The sequence below is a fragment of the Crocuta crocuta genome, unplaced genomic scaffold (genome assembly GCF_008692635.1).
Source record: "Crocuta crocuta isolate KB4526 unplaced genomic scaffold, BGI_CrCroc_1.0 scaffold273, whole genome shotgun sequence".
In the NCBI taxonomy this organism is placed as follows: Eukaryota; Metazoa; Chordata; class Mammalia; order Carnivora; family Hyaenidae; genus Crocuta; species Crocuta crocuta.
The window spans coordinates 494,690-517,004 of NW_027529425.1; the positions used below are offsets into that span (position 1 = coordinate 494,690).

Here is a 22,315-nt window from a genome sequence, read left to right on the forward strand (position 1 = left end):
GCTAGCATGGTGTATTTTTTAATTTGCTTTTATAATCTATATATATATGTATATCTTTCGTTTAAAGTGGACTTCTTGGAGCTCTTGAGTGGCTCAGTCATTTGAGTGTCCAACTTCGGCTTAGGTCATGATCTCACAGTTGTGAGTTTGAGCCCCGCGTAGGGCTCTGTGCTGATGGTTTGGAGCCTTGAGCCTAGTTCAGATTCCGTCTCTCTTCCTCTCTGCCTCTCCCGGGCTCTCTCTCTGTCTCTCTCTCTCTCAAAAATAAATACACATTAAAAAAAAAAATAAAGTAGACTTCTGGTAGACAAAATATAGCTGGGTCTTATTTTTTAATCTACTCTGATAATCTGTGACTTTTAATTGGTACTTCTAGACTATTGACATTCACAGTAATTATTACTATAGTTGGATTAATATCTATATTTGTTACTGTTTTCTATTTGTTGCCCTTGTTTGTTCTTCTTATTTTTGTCTTCCGCTCTTTTTCTGCCCTAAGTGGTTTTAATTGCGTACCTTATATGATTCCATTTTCTCTCCTTCCTTAGCATATCAGGTGAGGTGTTCTTTTCCTTTGGCTTCTTTCAGGGCTCTTTCTTTTTTAAGTTATTAAATTCCAGTTAGTTAACATATAGTGTAATATTAGTTTCAGGTATACAATATAGTGGCTCAGCACTTCCATACATCAACTGGTGCTCATCACAACAAGTGCACCTTAATCCTTAGGACTTTATCTTTGATTTTCTGTAGTTTGAAAATAATATGGCTGGGGTGCCTGGGTGGCTCAGTCAGTTAAGCGTCTGACTTCGGCTTAGGTCATGATCTCGCAGTCTGTGGATTCGAGCCCCGCATCGGGCTCTGTGCTGAGAGCCGGCTCAGAGCCTGGAGCCTGTTTCGGATTTAGTATCTCCCTCTCTCCTTGACCCTCCCCTGCTCACACTGTCTCTCTCTCTCTCTCAGAAATAAATAAAACATTAAAAAAAGAAAATAATATGCCTAGGTATAGTTGTTGGACATTTATCCTTTTCGGTGTTCTTTGAGCTTCCTGAATCTGTGGTTTGGTGTCTGACATTAATTTGAGAAACTTCTCAGTCATTATTGTTTTCAATATTTCTTGGGTTTCTTTCTTTTTTTCTTCTCTGGTATTCCCACTGCACATATGTTATGCATTTTATAGTTGTCTCAGACTCTTGGATATGCTGTTCATTTATTTTTTTCAGTCTTTGTTACCTTTGCTTTTCAGCTTTGAAGGTTTCTGTTGAGATAGCCTCAGGTGCAGAGATTCTTTCCTTGTCTGTTTTCAGTCTACTAATAAGTCCATCAAAAGCATTTTCTTCACTTCTATTACAGCATTTTTTAAAGTTTATTTATTTATTTTGAGAGAGAGAGTGTGTGTAAGCAGGAGAAGGGGAGAGAGAGACTCCCAAACAGGCTCTGTGCTGTTTGGGGCTCAATCCCATGAACTATGAGATCATGATGTGAGCCAAAAACAAAAGCTGGACACTTAACTGACTTAGCCATCCAGGTGCCCCTAGTTTACCAGTTTTCATCATGCTAATGGCCTAGCTTTATTTCCTTCTCTTGTACATAAAGCCCTGTACTGACTAGTATCAAATAGAATGAGAAGGATGAACATTAAAAAAATTTTTTTTAATGTTTATTTTTGAGAGACAGAGCATGAGGAAGAGAGGGGCAGAGAGAGAGAGACAGACTCTGAAGTAGGTTTAAGGATCTGAGCTGTCAGCATAGAGCCCGACTTGGGGCTTGAACTCACAAACTATGAGATCATGATCTGAGCTGAAGTTGGATGGTTAACTGACTGAACCACCCAGGTGCCCTGCGAAGGATGAACATTTTTATCTTTGTTGTCATTCATTTAAACAGTATCAGCCTCACAGAATCCAATTGACCCCCCAACCCATTTTTATAGCATCCCAGTCTATTAGAAACACAATTATGTGACTTCATTTATATTTTCTTATTTTTCTTTCCCATTCTCAGGACTCAACTTTGCCCAGTCCCAAGCCAGCCAAAATTCAGACAAAAAAAAACAAGGCAAGAGGTAAGCAAGACAGCTGGGGACAGGTATGTGCTACCATTAAGGCAGGGCAGAAGCAGACAATGGGAGGGGTCTGCAGGTCACCAGATCTTACTGCCTGTCTCAACTTTAAAATTTGTAAACAGTCAAGACTCTTACTAGTGTCATCAGGGAAGCCATAACCTCCTTGCTTCTGTGTACTGATTATAAAATCTTAGGTTAAAGATGGAGTGAATTTCTTAAATTCTTAGCCAAGAAGGATGGCTTCCTGGAGAAGGCAGGCTATGAGGAAAAATATCAAGAGAAGATCCAGAATAAAAAAAGAGGGAGAAATATTTAGGAAAATGGAAGGAACCAAAAAAAAAAAAAACCCGAAAACAAAAACTACCTCACTAGATTGAGAATGAACAGAGGATGCAGGGCAGAGACTAACTGTGGGAAGTCTACAGACCCTTGCTGAGCTATCATTTAGGGAGAAGTAAACAAATGTCCTTCATGGTTGTTGGTGGGGGTGATGCAGGCATAGCAGATGGACGAGATGGTACCTTGCAAAGGAAGACAACGAAGAGATTTCTGGGAAGTGAATCTGCAGCAGCTCCTGTACTCATAATGGGAAGGAAAGAAGGACACAGGAATTCAGAGCCTGACCAGCCAGGTAAAGCTCAAGGCGTGGGTAAAACTGTGGGAAATGAGGTTCAAGTCTATGTCTCCTTTCCTTGGGTCATTTCTTAACTTTACGGCTTTCCATTATTTTTAAAAAGACAAAAAATTAGACATCTCATATTGCAGAGTACAGCACGCACTGTAGAAACATAATGGTTATTGGTTTGATTTGATCCAAAGACAAGAGAATGGTGAGGAGGGGTGAACGGACATTTATTTGAGTATTGCTGTGGCCTGGCTAGATAGACACGCTATGCTGGTTCCCTTGGATCTTTCAATATCTCTGTGACTGGACATTTGCCATTTTAGAGATAAGGGGACTAAAGCCCAAAGGGTTTATAATTTGCTCAAGACCCATGACTAGCATATGATAGCATATGGCTAGAATCCAGGTTTTTCTGATTCCAAAGCCCATTTTCTTTCTATTGAGTAAGGTCATATTTTCCAGAGATATTTTTGTAAGTAGGAATGTTGGAGTTTGACTTGTAAAAGGTCAGGACAGATGGCCTGATAGGGCTTTCAGTTTTACTGCTTTTTCACCCAGGCTCTAAGAAAAAATTTAAAGCTCCCCAAAGCAAACCTGCAGGAACCAGCTTGTCTGAGGATAAAGAAGTGAGGATGGAGCCAAAGGGCCCGACCCCACCAGCTCATCTCGGGACCTGTCCCATGGTGGGGAAAGAAGGCTGGCAGTATCCTCAGGAGGCTGGAAGTGTTGCTCCTAACGATGAAGCCTCCAGTGACCTGGACCTGGAGCAACTCCTGGAGGATGTTGGAGAAGAGCCGGAGCAGCTGGAGGAGCCGCAATGTGGAGAGGACGCTGGGGAGTTCCCCACAGCCTTCTTTGAGGAATAGCTGTGTGCTCCTGCCTCCTGCTGCTCTCTCATCTGCTTCCACAGGAGCAGCAGAGAGAGCCCCTCAGAGGGTCCCTGAGAAGTTGCTAAGTGTGGGCTTGTCGGCTACAGGTCAATTGGCTAAAGTCACAGCTGTGCAGTTTATGTGTTAATAAAACAGGTCATCAGCTTAAGTGGTTCAGTTCATCTCTAACCACATGCTTCCCTTGGCATCTCTCCCTCCCCTCTGGTCCCTGTGGCAAGTCCCTGTTTCTGGTGTGAGGCCAGCACAGATCTGGGAAGGCAGTGAGACCTGAGTCCTGGGAGGAGGCCATGGAGAAGGGCAGGTCTGCGTTCAGATCTTGGCTCAGCCACTCACTAAGTGCGTGGCCTTGAGAAAAGCACTAACCATTCTGGGTCTTCTCTTTATGCCTCCAGTGAGTGGATTCAGGACCATACAAGGTTGTTGGTGATGCTTACATGAGTGATGCACTTAACACGGCATATGGGTACACGTCGGTTGTTACTGTAGTGGAAGTAGAAAGGTTAGATTAGGGGACAGACCCTGGGCTCTGCGCTGGCTGCCAGTGTTTGGTGTCTCCTGCCTGGAGGAAGTCACTGAACACCAGTACTGGAGGAGGGATCCTGGGTGTGAGCTACTTCTTAATAGCTCAGTTTTGGTGAGAAGGAAAAGACAGAGGTGCCATCAGTTTCTCCTTGGGTGCCTTCAGGCAAATTCTACTGGTACTTTTATTTTTGTGGGCAAAGGCTGGGAAGTTGAAGAGGGAATGGAAGCAGATGGCTCTGTTTCTCTCTGATCCTGGGTGGCTTTCCATACCCACTGGCTTCTGAGCTGTCTGTGTCTGGCCTGGGTTATTACCAGAAGCTATGATCCTCTGTGCAGCTTAATCTCAGGCAGTCCCCATTGAGTCCCACTCACTGGGCCTTTATGATAGAGTACAGGGTTTCCTGGGGGCTCTCATTGGGAGGGGTGCAGGGAGGGGTTGCTGGTGATGAGCTGGAGAAGGTGAGGGAGGCATAGAGAATGCCACCATCACCCTGGGCTTCACCCTGGCGAGAATGAAGGAGAAGGGGGTGAGTAAAGGGGAGCTGTCCTCAACTTAGAGCAGTAACCCCACACCCGAGTGCTCCACCAACACTGCAGTTCCTCTACTCCATCTATCCCACCTTCTCCAAACTTCTTTTTAGTTCCTTCAGGCCCTAGTCTGAGCTGCTTACCTTGGGGTCCAGCTTGGGCTCTGTTTGTCGTCCTGGAAAAAATCAAAGTGTGCTAGGGTTAGGTGGCATACCAGCCAGGGCAGAGAGATGAGCGGGGGCTTCAGGGGGGATGAGGTCATCTGGTAGGTCAGGACCAGGGTCAGGCTGGAGGGATGGGTGGGGTGGGAAAAGAGGAAAATGCTGAGGGGCACTCATGTGGGCAGGGGGTGTGTGGGGAAGAGTGGACCAAGGTGGAGAGGGAGAAGTGCCACTGCGGTAACTTACCTGTAATCCTGATGTTCTCATACCTCTCCTCAGTGTTTTGGACTGAACCCCTGTGTATGAAGGAGAGGGCAGGAAGTGCATTAGGGGCAGGGCAGAAGTGGGTTCAAACCTCTGTGGGAGCTCTCCAACCCACTGACACTCTCAAGTGAGCCAAGGTTTGAGGCTCTCAGGAGGCCTCCTGGGAGAAGATTGAGAGGCAGTTTGTAGTGTAGCCAGTAGTGGTCCCGATGTCCCCTTGAAGGTGGATCATCCCAGAGGAGAGCCATCGGAAGTGTGGTGGTGGTCTTTTGGCTGGTGCCCAGGTGGGAAGGGAGAGAGGGGAAGGAAAGAATGAAGTTGGGAAGATAGGCTGGAGGAAAAGGGAGGTGGAGGGTGAGGAGGAAGAGAGCTCTGGAGAGGAGGGAGGGAGGGAGAAGGCCTGGTGGCAGAGGAGAGGGAGGTGAGGCTAGAAGCTGAGGAGGGAAGTGGCTCTGAGAAAAAAGGTGCCCACTGGAAGGTGAGGAGGAGAGCTGCTGTCCCCATAAGGAACTTCCTGTTTCCCAAACAGGACAACTACTCACCCGGCTACGGTTCTGGCTTTAGTCTGCAGACCTGTAGGGGAACAGCAGCATGTCAGAATGCCATCCACAGAGGGCTTCTCTCCTCCCTGCCTTCCTGCTCTGTGAGCTCTGAGAGGTCAGGGCAGCGGAACAGCTCTGCTGCACCCTGCTGGGACCAGGTGGCACCTGCTGGTACTCTGAGGCTGCCCAACCCTGTCCCGTGGTAGTCATCAACACGAAATCAAGAGAGAAGCTCTTGCCTGCACTTTCTCTCCCACCCTCCTCTTGGCCTTTCCCTTTGCTTCCTTTCCCCTTCCTTGAACTCCCCACGCATCCCTCAACCTGCTCCTTCCACTGCTGAGCCCTGGCCCACCCACCCCCTCCTTTGGCCCTGTTATAGACTCACAGCTCCCTTGTGCCCTGATAACTGGCTTTCCATGTTTCTCTCTCCCACCTCCTGAACCTCAGGGCTGGAATCTGTGTCTGCACTGCAGCCAGTTCCTCTCCAGCCTCTACCACTGAAACCTCTGCTGTCCCTCCGCCACCATTTCCCCTTCCATCCTTCTGAGTCTGTCTACAACATTTCCCAAGGATCAGCCCCTGGTTCACAGACATCCCCTCCACCACCCAATACCATCCTGGGAGGTCCCATCATCGACAGGGACAACCCTCTGAACACACGGGACTCCTATGTCCCCCAAACTCTAGTGACCTCCACTCCACTTAGCCATACCCCGGACTCAATCCCTGGGACTGAGAACTCTGAAATATTAAATGCCAGTGTCATTTTTATGCTACAATTTCCTTTCTTTCCAGCTCTCTTTTGCCATCAGCCTGTTTGCTATATCTGTGCTTTGACCTCCTGAACTCTTGTCCTTAATAATCTACTTTCTTTCGGGCTGTTCAAGCTCCTTGCTGATCTTTTACTCTCTACTCCTGCCCTTTCACTAGCTCCTTGATGGCCTGAGTTCCCCTATCCTTATGTCACACTTAGCTGACACAGCTCTAATTCCGGATGTGGCTGATGGCAGGAAATGCTATTTGCTTACATAAATCTATTCATTTCTTTTTTTTTAAGATTTTCTTTTTAAGTAATCTCTATACCCAACATTGGGGTTAAATTCACAACCCCAAGCTGAGTCACCTGCTCTACTGACTGAGCCAGCCAGGCGCCCCACCATTCTTTTCTTCTTACTCAGTTACAGAACTTTAATTTATTTGGGGTAGCTCTACTAATAGATGTGGGACATAGGACTACATCCTAGCCAGTTAGATTCAAAGGGAAGTTGTGGGTAGGTTTTCAGGAAGACTCTTTAAATGGAGGACAGATAGCTGTGGCATAGTCTTTTTGTCTTTTTTGCCCCTTCCTTCCTCCTGTTTCCTGTCTGGATTCAGAAATAATGGCTGGAATCTAAGCAACCTTCTTGGATCATGAGGCAACATTCAGGATAGAAGCCAATAGCCAGGACAGTGAGCAGGAAGATAGAAGCCTGCATACCCGACAGTGACCTCTGGTATTTGCTTCCTCATCCTTTTATATGAGGGAAAACAATAAACTCCATGTTATTTAAGCCCTGTTACTTTTGGTCTCTGGTGCCAACAGGTGAACATAACTCCTAATGAACAAGTCCCAGAAGTTTCTAACCTGCATGGGGAAAAACATGATCATGTGCGATGATGCTTTTACAGAGTTTATGGCTTCTCATCTGAGTTGAATTCTTTTTTTTTTTTTTAACTTTTTTTAATGTTTTATTTATTTCTGAGAGATAGAGACAGCATGAGTAGGGGAGGGTCAGAGAGAGAGGGAGATACAGAATCTGAAGCAGGCTCCAGGCTCGGAGCTAGCTGTCAGCACAGAGCCTGACACGGGGCTTGAACCCACGAACCGTGAGATCATGACCTGAGCCGAAGTCGGACACTTAACCGACTGAGCCACCAGGCACCCCCTGAGTTGAAATCTTAAATACTGTCTTCCATTTCCTCAGTGACTATGTCACATTTTTCTTCATCTCCAACCATCATCCTCACTCTAGAGACAACCACTGATTTTTCCTCTGTAGAATTAAAAACACTTTGTACATCATTGTGTTCATCAATATTTTTATTCATGGCTCTTAGGTTTTATGTCATATTTAGGGAGATCGTCTCCACTCCATGGTTATAAAATAGTCTCACATGCTTTCTTCTGGTGCTAGGCTTCTTTCCCCCCATTTTAACTCTTTGGTTGATCTCCATGGAATTTATTTTGGTGCAAATTATAAGATAACATTTTTTTCTCAGATGGCTGCTCAGTTGTTCCGTCACGAGGTACTGAATTAGTCATCTTTCCCCATTCATTAGAAATGCTAGTTTTTAACCTACTAAAATCTCATGTATATTTGGTTATGTTTTTGTCCTGTCTGTATTTGAAATATTTTGTTTTATTCCATCGGTTTATCTGTGTGTTAATATGACAATATCGAATCATTTTCATTATTGCAGCTTAATAATTACAAGCACTAGTGCTACATAGTCCTTATTCTGTGCCAGGATCTTTTCTCAACAAATTTCATCTAATAGTCATGACAACCCCCGGGGTGAGGACTATTATTATTCTCATTTTACTGATGAGTAAGTTGAGGCACAGAGTAATACAACCATTGCACTAGAGTTTCCCCAGCCAGGATTTGAGTGCAGGCAATCTAGAGTCTATTCTGCTCACCTCTGTGCTTTAATATCTGATAGGGCTAATCTCCTCTCACTGAAATCTTTCTTTAGAGGAATTTCAGATCAGTATTGGAGGGTCTTGGGGGTGTAAATCATTAATGTCCCTAGCCCTGTCCTCTCTTTCAGCTATCAATGCATATATTCAAGTTTCTGATGAACATCTCTGCTCAGATGCACACGGGTATGTCTAACATGTCCCCCGCTAAGGAATCATCATTCCCCTCCAAACATGGTCTTTGACCTCCCGTGTTCTCTAATTTGCTGGGTGGTTTCATCCAAGTTCTTCCCACTCCCTTGACCCCTATACCAGCCTGATCACGGAGTCCTACTGATTTTCTCTCTTGAACTCTTCCCGGGTCTGGCTCTCTCCCTCCACCCACACTGCCACTGCCTTAGACTGGCCTGGTCCACCTTGGGCGCCTCCACCCCAGACTGATGTATCTGCATGGCAAACTGCTTCATGTTGTCTCTGGGAGCAGAGGCTCTTGGGTATGATTTAGGAGATTTCTTCTCCCATCTCCAGCCTCCTGATAGCATGGAGCTGCTTAGACTTCCTCCACTGCTTTCCCATGCCTGCATGGACAGTGACCTCTTCACCACCCTCACCAGTTACCTGGCTAATTCTCTTACACTCTTTGAGACTTTTTGTTGTGTCACTTCCTATGGGAAGCTCTCCATGATTCTCCTCTCTTCTAGACTACCACAGCTCTTTCCAAATGAGGCAGTCACTGCCACTGAGTTCCTTGAAAGCAGGACCTATGCTTTATTTACATTAGTATCTTCAATTATAAGCCAGACACTGGAAGATAGGCCCTCAACCAGTGCTCACTTTGCTGAGCCAACTTCCCTATCCCTTCTGCTCTCTCCTTACTCTTCCCAGAGCGGAACTTCCCCTCCCCATGGACCAAAAGGTGAGGATTGATGAGAAATGATTAAGTCAAAAGACAAAAAACTAAAATACGATCAGATTTGTGGGGAGGGACTGGTCTGGAGCAGAGGTTCTCAAACTGGATCACACACTTGATCACTTGTTGAGACCTATAAAAATGCAGATCCCTGGGGCACCTGGGTAGCTTGGTCGGTTAAGCATCCGGCTTTCGCTTAGGTCATGATCTCACGGTTCGTGGGTTCGAACCCCGCGTCGGGCTCTCTGCTCAGCACAGAGCCTGCTTCGGATCCTCAGTCTCCCTCTTTCTCTGTCCGTCCCCCCAAATCTCTCTCAAAAATCAATAAACAATTTAAAAAAAAATGCAGATTCCTAAGCCCAGACCTCAAGGCCAGCAGGCATCTGCATTTTTTAATGGGGTCATTCTGATACTGGTGGGTTGTGGGAAACATTTAGTTGGGAACTTGGGGACAGGTCAGGGGTGTGTCCCAGAACCTCTTACCTTTGCTTCTCTTCCACCTGAGAAAGACAACCAGTCCCAAAATTGCTGTTATGAGCACAGCGCCAGCCAGTGCCACCCCGACTGTGGCTCCCACACTCAGAGGTGAAGATCCCGAGCTCCCATTGTCCTCTTCGACATTGAGATCAGCTTTGGTGGTGGCAGAGGTGGTGGGGCCCTTGGTGGTCATCTGGGCAGCTGAGAAGACATGAGAATTTAGCAGATTCTCCTCTGGGGGCCTGGAGGTATCTGTATTAAACTGTTACATCTTGTTCCCTAGTGTGGGGAATATCGGGGAGGGAGCAACTCTGAGAAGAAATTTTAAAAAAATGAATGGAATAGTCAATTCCTTAGAAAAAGTACCAAAACCAGAAAGAAGCTAGCCCTAAGAAAACTCAGAGGAAAAAATAATGAAACTTATAGAGGAATAAATTTATTAGGCAACAGGACAACAGGTAGAATAAAAAGTACAGGGAGTGGTTATTTAGGGGAAAAACAAACCAAAAAACGAGAACGAAATAAGAAAACAGACAAGACTTGCAAACCTAACAAGAGTTTGTTGAAATCATTTGTAAGTGTATGCTCATTATAGGCAGATAAATTAAAAAAACCTCTGGATTAGATGATTTTCTGAAACAAACAGAAATTTCTGAAAATGGAGGTAAGAAGTAAGACACTTTCACTGATAGGTAAAGAAGTGAGAACTCTTGGGGAAGTGGCCTGGCTCCATCAGAAGAGCAGGTGACTGTTTCTAGGTCATGAGTTCGAGCTCCACTCTGGGGGTAGAGATTACTAAAAAAAGTAAATAAACTTTAAAAAAATAAAAAAAAAGAAATGAGAACCCTATTAAAAACTATCTATCATAAAGATTCCACACTCAGGAGGCTATATGGGTAAATTCTTGTGAAAATTTAAGGAACAAATAATTCCCAGATGGATTCTAGAACACAGGGAAATATGGAAAAGATATAAGTCTAATTCATTTCATAAAATGATAACATAATGCTGATGCTAATTATCTTTTTAAATGCAGATTAAAACAGCAAAAGAGTGGGCTTATTTCAGTAAAAATACCCAGTAATGGCACCGTGGAAGGATAGATGGGTGCAGTCTTTTAGAGTGCATTTGTAAAATGTAGAATACTCAGGTGTGCCCTTAGACCCGGTGCTTTCAGTGCTAGAAATTTATCCTGTGGAAATGCTGGTCAGGTGTTCAAAGGCCTATATTTTGGAGTGTTCCTTGCAGCTTTGTGATGCCCCAACAACATAAACTTCTTTAAATAGGATGCTAAGTAAGTAGATAAAGATACATTGTGGGATTGGGACACCCTGCAGCCTTTTTTGTTTTGTTTTTTAAGTTTTTGATTGTTTTTTATTTAATGCTTTTTAAAATTTATTTCTTTTTTTAATGTTTTATTTATTTCTGAGAGAGGGAGAGAGACAATATGAGCAGGGGAGGGTCAGAGAGAGAGGGAGACACAGAATCTGAAACAGTCTCCAGGCTCTGAGCTAGCCGTCAGCACAGAATCCGATGTGGGGCTCGAACCCACGAACTGTGAGATCATGACCTGAGCCAAAGTTGGATGCTTAACTGATTGAGCCACCCAGGTGCCCCAAGTTTTTGTTTTTTAAATGTTTGTTTATTTTTGAGTGAGAATGCAAGCAGGGAGATGCAGGGAGAAGGGCACAGAGGATCTGAAGCGGGCTCTGGGCTGATAGCAGTGACCCCAATGTGGGACCCAAACCCAGCAATCAACCCATGAGATTACCACCTGAGCTGAAGTCTGATGCTCAACCCACTGAGCCACCCAGGCGCCTCCTTCTTTAAAGTTTTTATTTATATATTGAGAGAGTGAGAGCGAGAGCATGAGAGAGAGAGAGAGACAGTGAGCGCTAGAGAGGGGCAGAGAGAAAATCCCAAGCAGGCTTTGTGCTGTCAGTGCTCAATCCCACAAACCATGAGATCATGACCTGAGCTGAAATCAAGAGATGGACACTTAACTGGGGCACCTGGGTGGCTCATTCGGTTAAGTGTACGACTTCAACTCAGGTCATGATCTCACGGTTCGTGGGTTCGAGCCCTGCGTCAGGCTCTGTACTGACAGCCAGCTCAGGGCCTGGAGCCTGCTTCAGATTTTTGTCTCCCTCTCAAAAAANAGCATAACTGTACATGTACTGAAAAGATACTTGTGGTACTTGAAATAAAAATAAGTTGAGCAGAATTGTATGTGGTTTGATTCTATTTGTATTATGTATCTATATCTGCATCTATATCTGTGAGAGAGGACATTTCCGCAGAAAGAAGTAGTGGCTGGGGAGATAAAGCGCAGAGGGAGGAGGAATATACATTTTATCTGACTCCCTTCTGTATTGTTGGACTGTTTTTAAAAAGGAGGTACAAATATTACCAGTACCTTTATTATTTTCAAAACTTAACATTTTTCAAAGTTGTATAGGCACGTAATTTAAAGATTCCACAAATTCCATGGTTTATAAAGACGGCAGCCCCTGCATAAGCCTCTTGCTCTCTTCCCACTCTAGAGACACAACGGTTTTTAACACCTTTAGTTATTTCTTTTGGCATGAACCTTGTATTTCTAAATCACAAGCATACACTGCTGTTGTTTGAATTGTCTTAAGTATTGTTTACTTCCTACCATTGAAATCGAGGATTTCAATCTTTTACACCCCTGTTTTCTCCTTTTTACTGGACAGTCCAGCATTCGATGTCCTTTCATGAGAGGTCTTCACTTGGCTTTTGGGACACCATTGTCTTGTGGTTCTTTTCCTGCCTCCTAGCAGCTCCTTGTCAGTCTTCTTGTTGATTCCTCCCTTTCCCACCCCAAACATTCATGGCACCTCCTCAGTTCAGTCTTAGGACCCCCTCTCTATCTACACTCACTTCCCAGATAATTTATCCAGTCCCATGGCATCAACTACCAGTGACAAACTGATCCCACCCAAATTTACATATGCATCCACCTCTTCCCTGGCTCTCCTGACTCCTGTATCTCACTGTGTACTCACACCTCTGTTTGTCTTGTAGTGTCTCAAATTTCGGATGTCCAGAACAGAACTCTTGATTTCCTCCCAAACCTCAGCCATGTCCCTCTCTCAGTAAATGGCAATGCCATCCTGCAAGAAGCTCAGGCCAAAAGCCTTAGAGTCACCCTTGCTTCTTCTCTCTTTCTTACCCCCATATCCCATCATCTGCAAATCCTGTCTGCTCAGTCTTCAAAATATTATCACATCTCACCTGCCCTTGTTGTCACCCTATTTCAGGCACATCACCTCTCACTGGTGTCCCTGCTTGTGACTTTGCTCATCTTTACAGTCTTATTCTCTATACAATAACAGCTGGAGGGACACTTGTGCAATGCACATCAGAGCACAGCAGGAAACTCTCAGTAGACTCATTGCACTAAGTTCTTTTCTTGGCTTTTAAAGCCACACCAAACTGGCCCTCCACTGCCTGTTCTGATCTTGCCTCCTGCCACCATCAGCCTCTTTATCTGCTTTAGCCACACCCTTGTCCCACCTCACAACCTCTGCCCTTGCTGAACATGCTTCTCCAGATCTCTCCCTGACTTCCTACAGATTTGTGCCATAGGCTGGATTTTTCTGCTGGCTTCATTTAGATCCACTCCCCAACTCCCCTCCACTTGCTTTGTGCCTTTGGAGTCTGGTCTTGGTGGACTCAATCCATGGGCTCTCTCACCTGCTGGTTCTTAGTCAGTAGCCAGTGGGAGTCGCCATCAGGAGGTGGAGGGAGAGAAGAGGGTAGGTCATGTCCCTTTGTCTCCCATCTGACAGGTCTTATATTAGGGTTTTCAGAGACACAGAACCAATGGGATATAGAAAGAGATGTGGAGTTTTGAGGTATTGGTCCATGTGATTATGACAGGAGAGAAGCTGGAATTTGCTGTCTGTAAACAAAAGGCCCAGGAAAGCTGGTGATATAGTTTCAGGCCCAGACCTGTGGATCTGAGGACCAGGGGGACCATGAGTCCCAGGGAGGTTCCAACGTCCCAAGAACCAAGAGCTCCGCAGTCTTAGGGCAGGAGAAGTGGAGATACCTGCCCATCCTCTACTTTTTTTTTTAGGTCCCTCAAGGGTTTGGATGATGCCTACCCACAGCTAGACTCTTCTAGAAATACCGTTACAGACATATCCAGAAAGAATGTCTTATCAGGTCTCTGGGTATCCCTTAAGCCCACTCAAAACTAACCATCCCAGACTTGTTGATTCTGTGTCCCTAGAGCCTACAGCTCATCTCTGGGTCCCCCTTCTTCCTACTCTGCTCCTCAGTCCTGGGGATGGTCTCAGGGGTCTCCCATCCCTGACTGATTTCCCTATCATGTGCCCTACTCCAGATTCTCCCCAGTCATCCCGTTTGAGTGGCTGCTTCCTGCCAGGACTCTGCTGTTCCATCTGAATAGAGTAAGCACCCTTAGCAACCTTTATCCCTCAGATTCTGCTCCAGTTCCTTCCTTTTCTCTTTTTACCACCACTGGACACACAGAATTAATTTGTTGGCTTTCTCTTGAGTTTTCTTGCTCATCCACATTTATGTACAAATAGCATTGGTGAGCACGTGATTTGCTTTTTTTTTTTTTTTTTTTGCTGCTGTCACCCTAGTTTTCAGATTAGCACTCAACACACAGTAGGTATTCAATCTATATTTGTTGAATGAATGTATGAGATAATTTTCTCTTAGAATTTCTAGCCATTCATCCACTGTCTTCCAGCTTCCTCTATTGCTATGGAGACCACCAAAGCCATTGTGATTCCTGAATCTCCTGCAGCCTGTTTCTTTCCTCCTTGGAAATTTGTTGGATCTTCTTTTTATCCTTGACATTTTGAAATTTCATATTGCAGTGTCCTGAGGTACATCTTTTTATTTGTACCCATTTTCTGTGCTGCTTTGTTCTGGAACATTTCTAGAGTTATCTGGGATATTTTCTTTCCACAGCCTTCTCTCTTCTCTGTTTCTGGAACTCCCATTATTCAGAGGCTGGAGCTCTTGGGCCAATCCTCAGTTTTTCTTATCTTATAGTTTCTGTATGACTTTCCTATGGCAGCTGGAAGAAATGACCACAAACTGGGTGACTTCAAACAATGGAAGTTTAGTTTCTCACAGTCCTGGAGGCTGGAGGTTGGAGAGCAAGGTGTCACTATGGCCACACACCCTCAGGAGGCTCTCGGGGAGTCTGTTGCCTGCTTCCTCCAGTTTCTAGAGGCTGCACCACTGAGCCTCTGCTCTGTGACCACACTGTCTCCCTCTACCTCCCTCTTAGAAGGAGGCTCCTGTTTGCATGTAGGGCCCACCCAGCTAATCCCAGATAACATTCTCACCTCAGAAATCTTAACTAAATCTCATCCCTTACCATGGAAGGTAATAATCACTGGTTTTGGAGACTGGGATGTGGACACATCTTTGTGGGGGCTGCTATCCAACCCACTACAGTTTCAAAATCTGTGACTCTTTGTCTACCTTCTGAAAGATTTCCATCACGTTTATCTTGCAGTCCTTTAACCGAGTTTTCCATTTTTGTCATTATATCTTATATTCTCAAGAGTTCCTTGTTTGTTTGGAAAGCTCCCTCTGTTATTACAGGGTTGCTCTCAACTTTCTGAGGATGGTAGTTATCTGAATTTTATTCTTCATTATTTTGGTTTCTTCCAAGAACCTCCTCCCTCCTCCCCCACCACATTGGTTTTGCTGTGTGTTTCATGGGGGAAGGATTCCTTAAGTGTTGAATGTAATCATATTTAAAAAATTTTTTAACATTCATTTTTGAGAGAGACAGAACATCAGTGGCGGAGAGACAGAGAGAGAGGGACAGAGAGAGGGAGACACAGAATCCAAAGCAGGCTCCAGGCTCTGAGCTGTCAGCACAGAGCCTGATGTGGGGCTCAAACTCACTGACCACGAGATCATGGCCTGAGCTGAAGCTGGACGCTTAACTGACTGAGCCACCAGGCGCCCATGAATGTAATCATATTTTTAAATGGCGTCTCTAGCCTCAGGCATTCCAGGCACAGCAGAGGCAAGGGGTCAGTCCTCAGGGCTAGGGGGCTCCATGCAAGACCGAGACCCCATCTCTTTGCTGCCTTGGTTGCCAGTATGTAGAAGGCCATGCTGACTGGTAGCTGTGTGTGTGGCCTGGGAGGAGTGCTTGTTAGCTAGTGGGCTGTAGGATCTGTTAGGATTTCTGGATCCTTTTTAGGCCCATCAGATAGATTTCCCAGAAAAGAATCTCCTGATTTCTTGCCCGTGGTGGAGTAGGGGATACCAGCTGGGCTGAGTCCTGGGAAGCATGTAAGGAGGGTAAGGCATTTAGGATCTCATCAATTCACCAAATCTCCAGTTTTAAGGACTGAACCCTTGCCCCCAGGTATGCCTAGGGCACTACCCCCAGAGTTGTTCCAGTCCATCCTTTCTAGAAAGCAAATCTCCAGTCTCTGCTGGGTGGGGAAGGGGTGTAGAAGTTTCCCTGCTTTTTATTTTTTAAAACTTTTTAAATGCTTATTTATTTTTGAGAGAGAGAGACAGAAGGTGAGTGGGGAAGGGGCAGAGAGAGAGGGAGACGCAGAATCTGAAGCAGGCTCCAGGCCCTGAACTGTCAGCACAGAGCCCAATGTGGGGCTCCAACTCACAAACCATGAGATCATAACCACGAGCCAAAGTTGGACATTTAACCAACTGAGCCACCCAGGCGGCCCTTTAAGTTTCCCTGTTTCTTAATTTTTTTTTAAATGTTTATTTTTTTAGAGGGAGAAAGAGTGCAAGCAGGGGAGGGGCAGAGAGAGAGGGAGACACAGAAGCCAAAGCAAGCTCCAGGCTCTGTGCTGACAGCTCAGCACAGACACTACACGGGGCTCGAACTAACGAACTGCAAAATCATGACCTGAGCTGAAGTCAGATGCTTAACCTACTGAGCCACCCAGACGCCCCTCCCTGCTTCTTACATAGATTATCACCTAGTCCTTCAACTTTCCAGTTCCCTTTCACTCCCATCATCAGGGGTTCTAGGGTGGCCCTCCCTGAACCATTGAGGGGTTTTGGAGTATAAGAATCACCTTTCTTCTAGAGCTCATGGCTTAGCTCCCCTGGTCTCCTAGGCAGATATATTAGTCTATGTCTTTCTGGCTTCCCAAATATGGTTTTTCACCACATAGCTCACATATTGTTTTGTCTTTGTGGCTTTTGTCCTAAAAAATTTCTCTTTGCAGGGCACCTGGTGGCTCAGTTGGTTAAGCATCCAACTCTTGATTTTGGCTGAGGTCATGATCTCACGGTTGATAAGATCGAGCCCCATGCTGGGCTCCACACTGACTGCATGGAATCTGTTTGGGATGCTCTCTCTCCCTCTCTGCCCCTCCCCTGATCTCTCTCTCTAAATAAACTTAAAAAAAATATCTTTGCTGTCATTTTACTAGGGTTTGGTAGGGAGGGGATGTAAATGCTGCATATAACCCACCATTCTGGCCAGAATTTGTGCAATATTTTACAATGAAAATTATAAAAGATGAATGTTCAAAAATAATGTTGCATATTAAATATAAAAATAAAAGATTTAAAGGAAAGCAATATCTCATGTGAGATGTTGACATGGTCTTTAGAATAATATGCCCAAGGTTACTGAGGGATATAAAATAGGAACCATTTCTGGGTGGGAAGATTGTATATTACACTGATTTCTGTTTCTGTTAATTACTTTCTAAGTTTAATGCAATTCTAATGTAAGAAATACCCATAGGCGTTTTCCTCAGAACGGGACAAACTTATTCCAACATTTATGTGAAACAATAGGCCAAAACAATAATAAAGTTTTTGAGGAAGTAATGTGGTTCTAATGGAAATAGTCTTATCAGCCACTGAAACATGACCAAGTTATAATCACTAAAACAGTGTAGTAATGATATAACAAAAGACAGAACAGTGAAATGGAGATGACAGACCAGAAATGGATGCTATTCTACAAAAAGCCCCAGCCTAGGAGTCAATGAAGAAGATAAAAATATTCCATAAAAGGGGTTGGGACCATTGATTCATTTCTTGGTATAAAGATTAGTTTAATTCTTTACCTCCTATCATATATCAAAATCTCACTACATTAATGAGTTTTATTGTGAAGTCATATAAAAATCAGAAGAAATTAGGGATGCCTGGGTGGCTCAGTCAGTGAAGCGTCTGATATTGGTTCAGGTCATGATCTCCAGGATCATGAGTTCAAACCCACATCAGGCTCCATGCTGACAGCTCAGAGCCTGGAGCCTGCTTTGAATTTTGTGTCTCCCTCTCTCTTCCCCTCCCTTCCTCTCTCTGTCTTTCTCTCTCTCTCAAAAATAAACATTAAAAAATTAAAAATTAAAATTAAAAAAGTCTGAAGAAATTAAAATATTTTCAACCCCTTGGGGATATAGGTCTTTGGGTTAAGAAATAAAAGAAAATCATAAAGGAGAATTCAATGAGATTTGTCTACAAAAGAAAAACATCTGTATTTAGAAAGCATTGTTAAACCAGCCACGAACTTATCAGTTCATTTGCTGCAAATATTCCTTTAGGGTGATATCTTTGCATGGTGGTACCTCACTTGCATAAAAAAAAAAAAAAATTTCTTTTTATTTTCTGTATTTTTAAAATAGAGATGTCCAATTAATTGTATTAATTGAAAAAATTAATTACTAATGAAAAAATCATAGTAAATGTGACTGAAATGAGAAATGAGGAAAGTTAGGAGGATCAGGGACAGATGAAAAGGGGTTTGGGAGAGCAAAAACCTCTCATAAAAGGCCATTTAAGGGAATATGGAGGAGGTGCCAGAAATAGAAATCCAAGGCTGTCTTGCTAAATTCAGGCTGTGAGCCACTTTCCATTTGCTCTGAAACCAGCACGGTGGTCAGATGGGGCAGTGGTTTACCAAGGGTGGGGGAGTGGAGAGTGTCCTTCCTGCCAGGAGCAGTGATAAGTTGTCAGAATTGCCAGCGCAAGGGATTGTAAAGAGCAAACCTAGGATCTTTAGTTTTTAAGGTATTTTCTACAGATAATATTCTACAGACAGTGCATCTTCTAGTGCCTGCTCCCGGGAGAGGCTCCCTCCCCAGCTGCTCTGGAGACAGACAAACCTAGGTTCAAGTTCCCAAGGCCGCTGCGTAACATGGGAAGATGTTACTGTAACCCACCCCGTGATTTGGTGAAAATAGGTGAAGACAACAATAGGAGCAGGTCAGAGTGGAGGCTCTGGGGTTAAAGTGGGTTCAAGTCCCATCTGCACCATGAGTGTGACTATCAACAGGTGTTTAGGCTTTTGAGGAGCAGTTTCCTTATCTGTAACAGGAAGACAACAGCAGTGCCTACCGTTACTGTGGGGTCGTGGGGAAGGTTGTGAACCAGGGTGATGTACACCTAGTTGTTCAACCCGACACAGTACGCGGTAAGTGGCAGCGGCCATGTTTCTGCTGTAGATGCCGTGTCTACACGTCTCAAAGGCCAGGATGGAAGAGCAAGATCGAAGTGGACAGTGGGGACAGTACAGGCAGAGGTGGGGACTAGGGGTGGGGGGAGGCAAGGAGGCAGGGGCAGAGAGGTATGGGAAAGGAGAGGAGGGAAGGGGCTGGGGTAGGAAGCACTGTGGGCCAGGTTCTGAGGGGCAGAGCAGAAGGACTCCGGGGTATTGGAAAAAGAGATAATGGGGCGTTACCAGGGGACAGGGGTCTTGGGTCATGATTGGGTACCTGCTGTGTGTGCTGGGCTGAGCCTGTAACTGTGGGGAGACACAAGACTCGGGGCTGGCTGGGGTTGTTCACAGAGACACACGACAAAGGGAAGGCAGACCATGCCCTGAAGAAGTCAAGTCCACCTGGACAGCGTGGGGTGAGAGGAGTGAGGCAAGGCTGGAGGCCCAGCTTGGAGCAAGAAGGGAGGATTACTGGGTAGCCTGGAAGGTGCTGAGGCTGGGGGAGTAGGGGTGGGGACTGGCTCTGGAGGGGGCAGTGAGGGGGATGGGCAAGGAAGGCAGCCAAGATCTGGGGAGATTGGAGAGAAAGAGTAAAGTTGGCAGAGGCCTGGGGAGGGCGGGGGAGAGGAGTTTGAGAGAAGGGACAAGCAGGGAGATTGGGGCCTGGGCCAGGCCTGGGGGACGAGGGCACCGTGCAGAAGGGGTGTGGTGGCTGCCGGGCAGCTGGACTCACCATCAGTGATGGTGAGTTTGGTCCCCGGGATGGACTGCCACAAATGCCAGCCGTCTCTTAGCGTTCTCACTTGGACCCGGAAAAAGTACCTATTCTCATCTTCTTTCCGAAGGTTCGATATGCACAGGGTACCAGAGTTCTGACCGTTCAAGTCCAGGGCGATCCGGTTCTTGTAATCCTCATGGATAAAAGGTCCGGTACTGTTGTAGATGGTTTCTCCATGGAACTGTGTCCTTCTCAAGGCTACACTCAGTCTGGGATCAGTGGCTAAGTCCCAGCAGTGGAAGTAGGAGAAAGAGATGCAGATGGAGCCACGCTTGGGGGCTGAGAGAGACTCTGGCTGCTTGACCCCAAAGTCAGTTTTTGGATTGCATGCTTCTGAGCTGCCTGGAGGAGGGAGAGGAGAGACTTTGGGCCACTGGGAGAGATGAGGAAGATAACCCAGACCCTCTGGCACCCTCACCCACAGGCACTAGTGTGACAGATGGCAGGAGTGGCCTTCTGGCCTGGGTGTCCCCCTTGCCAGGCTTGGGGTAGGGAGGAGGGTGAAGGGTTGGGGAGGACCTGGCACTATGGGACCAGCCTGCTGGGGCTGGGAGGCCTGGCTGGCTACCCCAGGAGACCCCTTCTCCAGCTGCACAGCCACAGCCCTTCCTGGGGAGTCTCCGGGCCTCAGGGCAGAGCCAGGGTGTCCCAGACACTCACCAGCCTGCAGAGATACCAGCAGCAGCAGCAGCAGCAGGGGCAGCAGCAGGGATGGACCCATTGCCTCACTCTCCTCCCAGGAGAGAAGAAGCCAAGTAGCTCTGTCAAGGCCAGAGGGCAGGTCCTACGGAGGTCTCTCCTCGGGGAGTCCAGTGGAACATGGATCAGGCTCCTTCAGGAAAGCAAGGGAGGGTGAGCTTCCCCAAACTCGCCAGCCCCTGGACTAAACAGCACTTCCTTTATCACTCTGCTTTCTTCTTTTCCTACATTGCAAAAGCGCCTCCCTTGTGGTCAGCGCACAGAGAGCCATGAGAGAGGCCCCCAGCCTCTTTCTTCACATAGTGGGCCATGGTTCTGACCATGGCCATCTGTGGGCTCTCTCTTCTACCTCAGCTCCTGGCCACCTCTCCTCAAGAGTCAGCCTCTGTCTCTCCAGCTGTCCTTCTGACTGGCTCTCTGGGTGTCTCCTGGCCTCTGTCTGTCGTCCAATTATAGGCACTGAAGCTGGGCCAGCTTTGGCTCTTCCAGCCAGAGGACGGGCAGCCATGAGACTCTGCCCAGCTAATGCCCCCTCCCCACAGATGGAAGGTGAAGAGACCCACTGGTGGACAGATGGCCTTAACCCCAGCACCAGGCACCAAGGACACCCAGCTTGGGCTTGGCCCCTCTCCCTCCCAGCAGGGGCTCCCCTGCGCAGGACCCAGGTCTACCAGGCTCCTTCCCTCCCCTGGTCAGCTCCTTTTGTGCAGTCTCACAGTGTTCCTGGGGTTAGGAGGTGAAGGTGGGCCTTCTGGAGGCCACGCCTCGACCCACAGGAGGCAAGACTGGATCTACAGGCCCCTGTGTCCTCCATTCCACAGTTGAGGAGACCAAGGGCTCAGAGAAGCCCTGCCCCAGGTTATGTGACTCTCAGGTGGCAGGTCCTGGACTGAAACTCCAGTCTTGCTGAGTCCACAGAGCCTTCTGCTTCTTCTGGTTGCTCCCACCAAGTCGCACCACACAACCTTGAGCCTCAGCTCGAGAGTTCTGGGGGGTGAGCCCCTAGGAGGCTGTATGTTTGTAATGCTCCTTAGGTGATTCCCTCCACAGCTGTGAGAGCCCTGGCTAATCTGGGGCCTTCCTTGACCAGAGGGGTAAATAAGGCCCAGAGCAGTAATGAGTCACTCTCAGGACAGTGCCTGGACTGTCTCCAATTGAGGGCACTGCCAGCTTGTGACTGGTGGTGGGTGGGAGCAAGACCCCGAGGCAACCATTGGTGACTCTTTGTGCCGGTTTTAGGAGGCTTGGCTCCCTCCCTCCCCAGAATGAGGTTGGCACTGGCTTACTGAGTAGATGGTGAGGATTGGAGAACATGATTTCATCACAGGAAGTGGCCTCATCTTCTGGAGGTGGAAGCAAGAAGACCAACTTCCTTTCTCCATTGCTTCCTCAGTCCTAATTTTCTCCCACGCTTCTCCCAGGGCCTTCCAGGCAGCCCCTGCCCTGTCCCTGTGTCTGCCTTTCTTACACCTCCTCCCAGGCCCCAGGAGACAGGTTCTGCATTTTCACAGAATCCCCTTCTCTGAGGCAGGCCCTAAACATCCATTGCCTCATCTTCAGCCCTACAACACTGTGTGGTGGATTTGTTGTTTCTCTATTTTCACCATCAGGAAACTGAGGCACCATCAGGAAGCAGCCTTAATGACATGGAGTCCACTGGGCTGTGAAAGATGCTTGGGTGAATGGTAACAGCTGGAAAGGTGGACAGAAG

At 46.5% G+C, this 22,315-nt stretch overlaps 2 protein-coding genes across 7 annotated transcripts in view; one reads left to right on the forward strand and one right to left on the reverse strand.

The window, feature by feature from the left end:
• The window catches only part of ZCWPW1 (zinc finger CW-type and PWWP domain containing 1), a 34,049-nt gene extending 30,324 nt beyond the window's left edge, over positions 1–3,725 (forward strand). For all 6 annotated transcript variants that reach the window (XM_077758632.1, XM_077758633.1, XM_077758631.1 and 3 more), the window contains 3 exons: positions 2,002–2,062; positions 2,559–2,693; positions 3,246–3,725. In XM_077758632.1, coding sequence (XP_077614758.1) covers positions 2,002–2,062; positions 2,559–2,693; positions 3,246–3,553 — 504 coding nt within the window. In that variant the 3' untranslated portion in view covers positions 3,554–3,725. The remainder of the gene's footprint in view (positions 1–2,001; positions 2,063–2,558; positions 2,694–3,245) is intronic.
• PILRA (paired immunoglobin like type 2 receptor alpha) lies at positions 2,894–20,811 on the reverse strand. Its single transcript, XM_077758636.1, has 7 exons — positions 20,566–20,811; positions 19,861–20,247; positions 9,668–9,862; positions 5,595–5,625; positions 5,035–5,084; positions 4,771–4,802; positions 2,894–4,602 (listed from the first exon to the last, which is right to left on the reverse strand). Exons 1-7 carry the CDS (start codon positions 20,624–20,626, stop codon positions 4,468–4,470), a joined length of 891 nt encoding a protein of 296 aa, XP_077614762.1. The 5' UTR covers positions 20,627–20,811; the 3' UTR covers positions 2,894–4,467.
• Positions 20,812–22,315: the final 1,504 nt, after the last annotated feature.

Coding starts and splice junctions, on each gene's coding strand:
- PILRA (XM_077758636.1), bottom strand. CDS start 20,626: ATGGGTCCATCCCTGCTGCTGCCCCTGCTGCTGCTGCTGCTGCTGGTA. Junction 20,248..20,565: donor GCTGGTATCTCTGCAGGCTG/GTGAGTGTCTGG, acceptor TCCCTCCTCCAG/GCAGCTCAGAAGCATGCAAT. Junction 4,803..5,034: donor TGAGAACATCAGGATTACAG/GTAAGTTACCGC, acceptor GATTTTTTCCAG/GACGACAAACAGAGCCCAAG.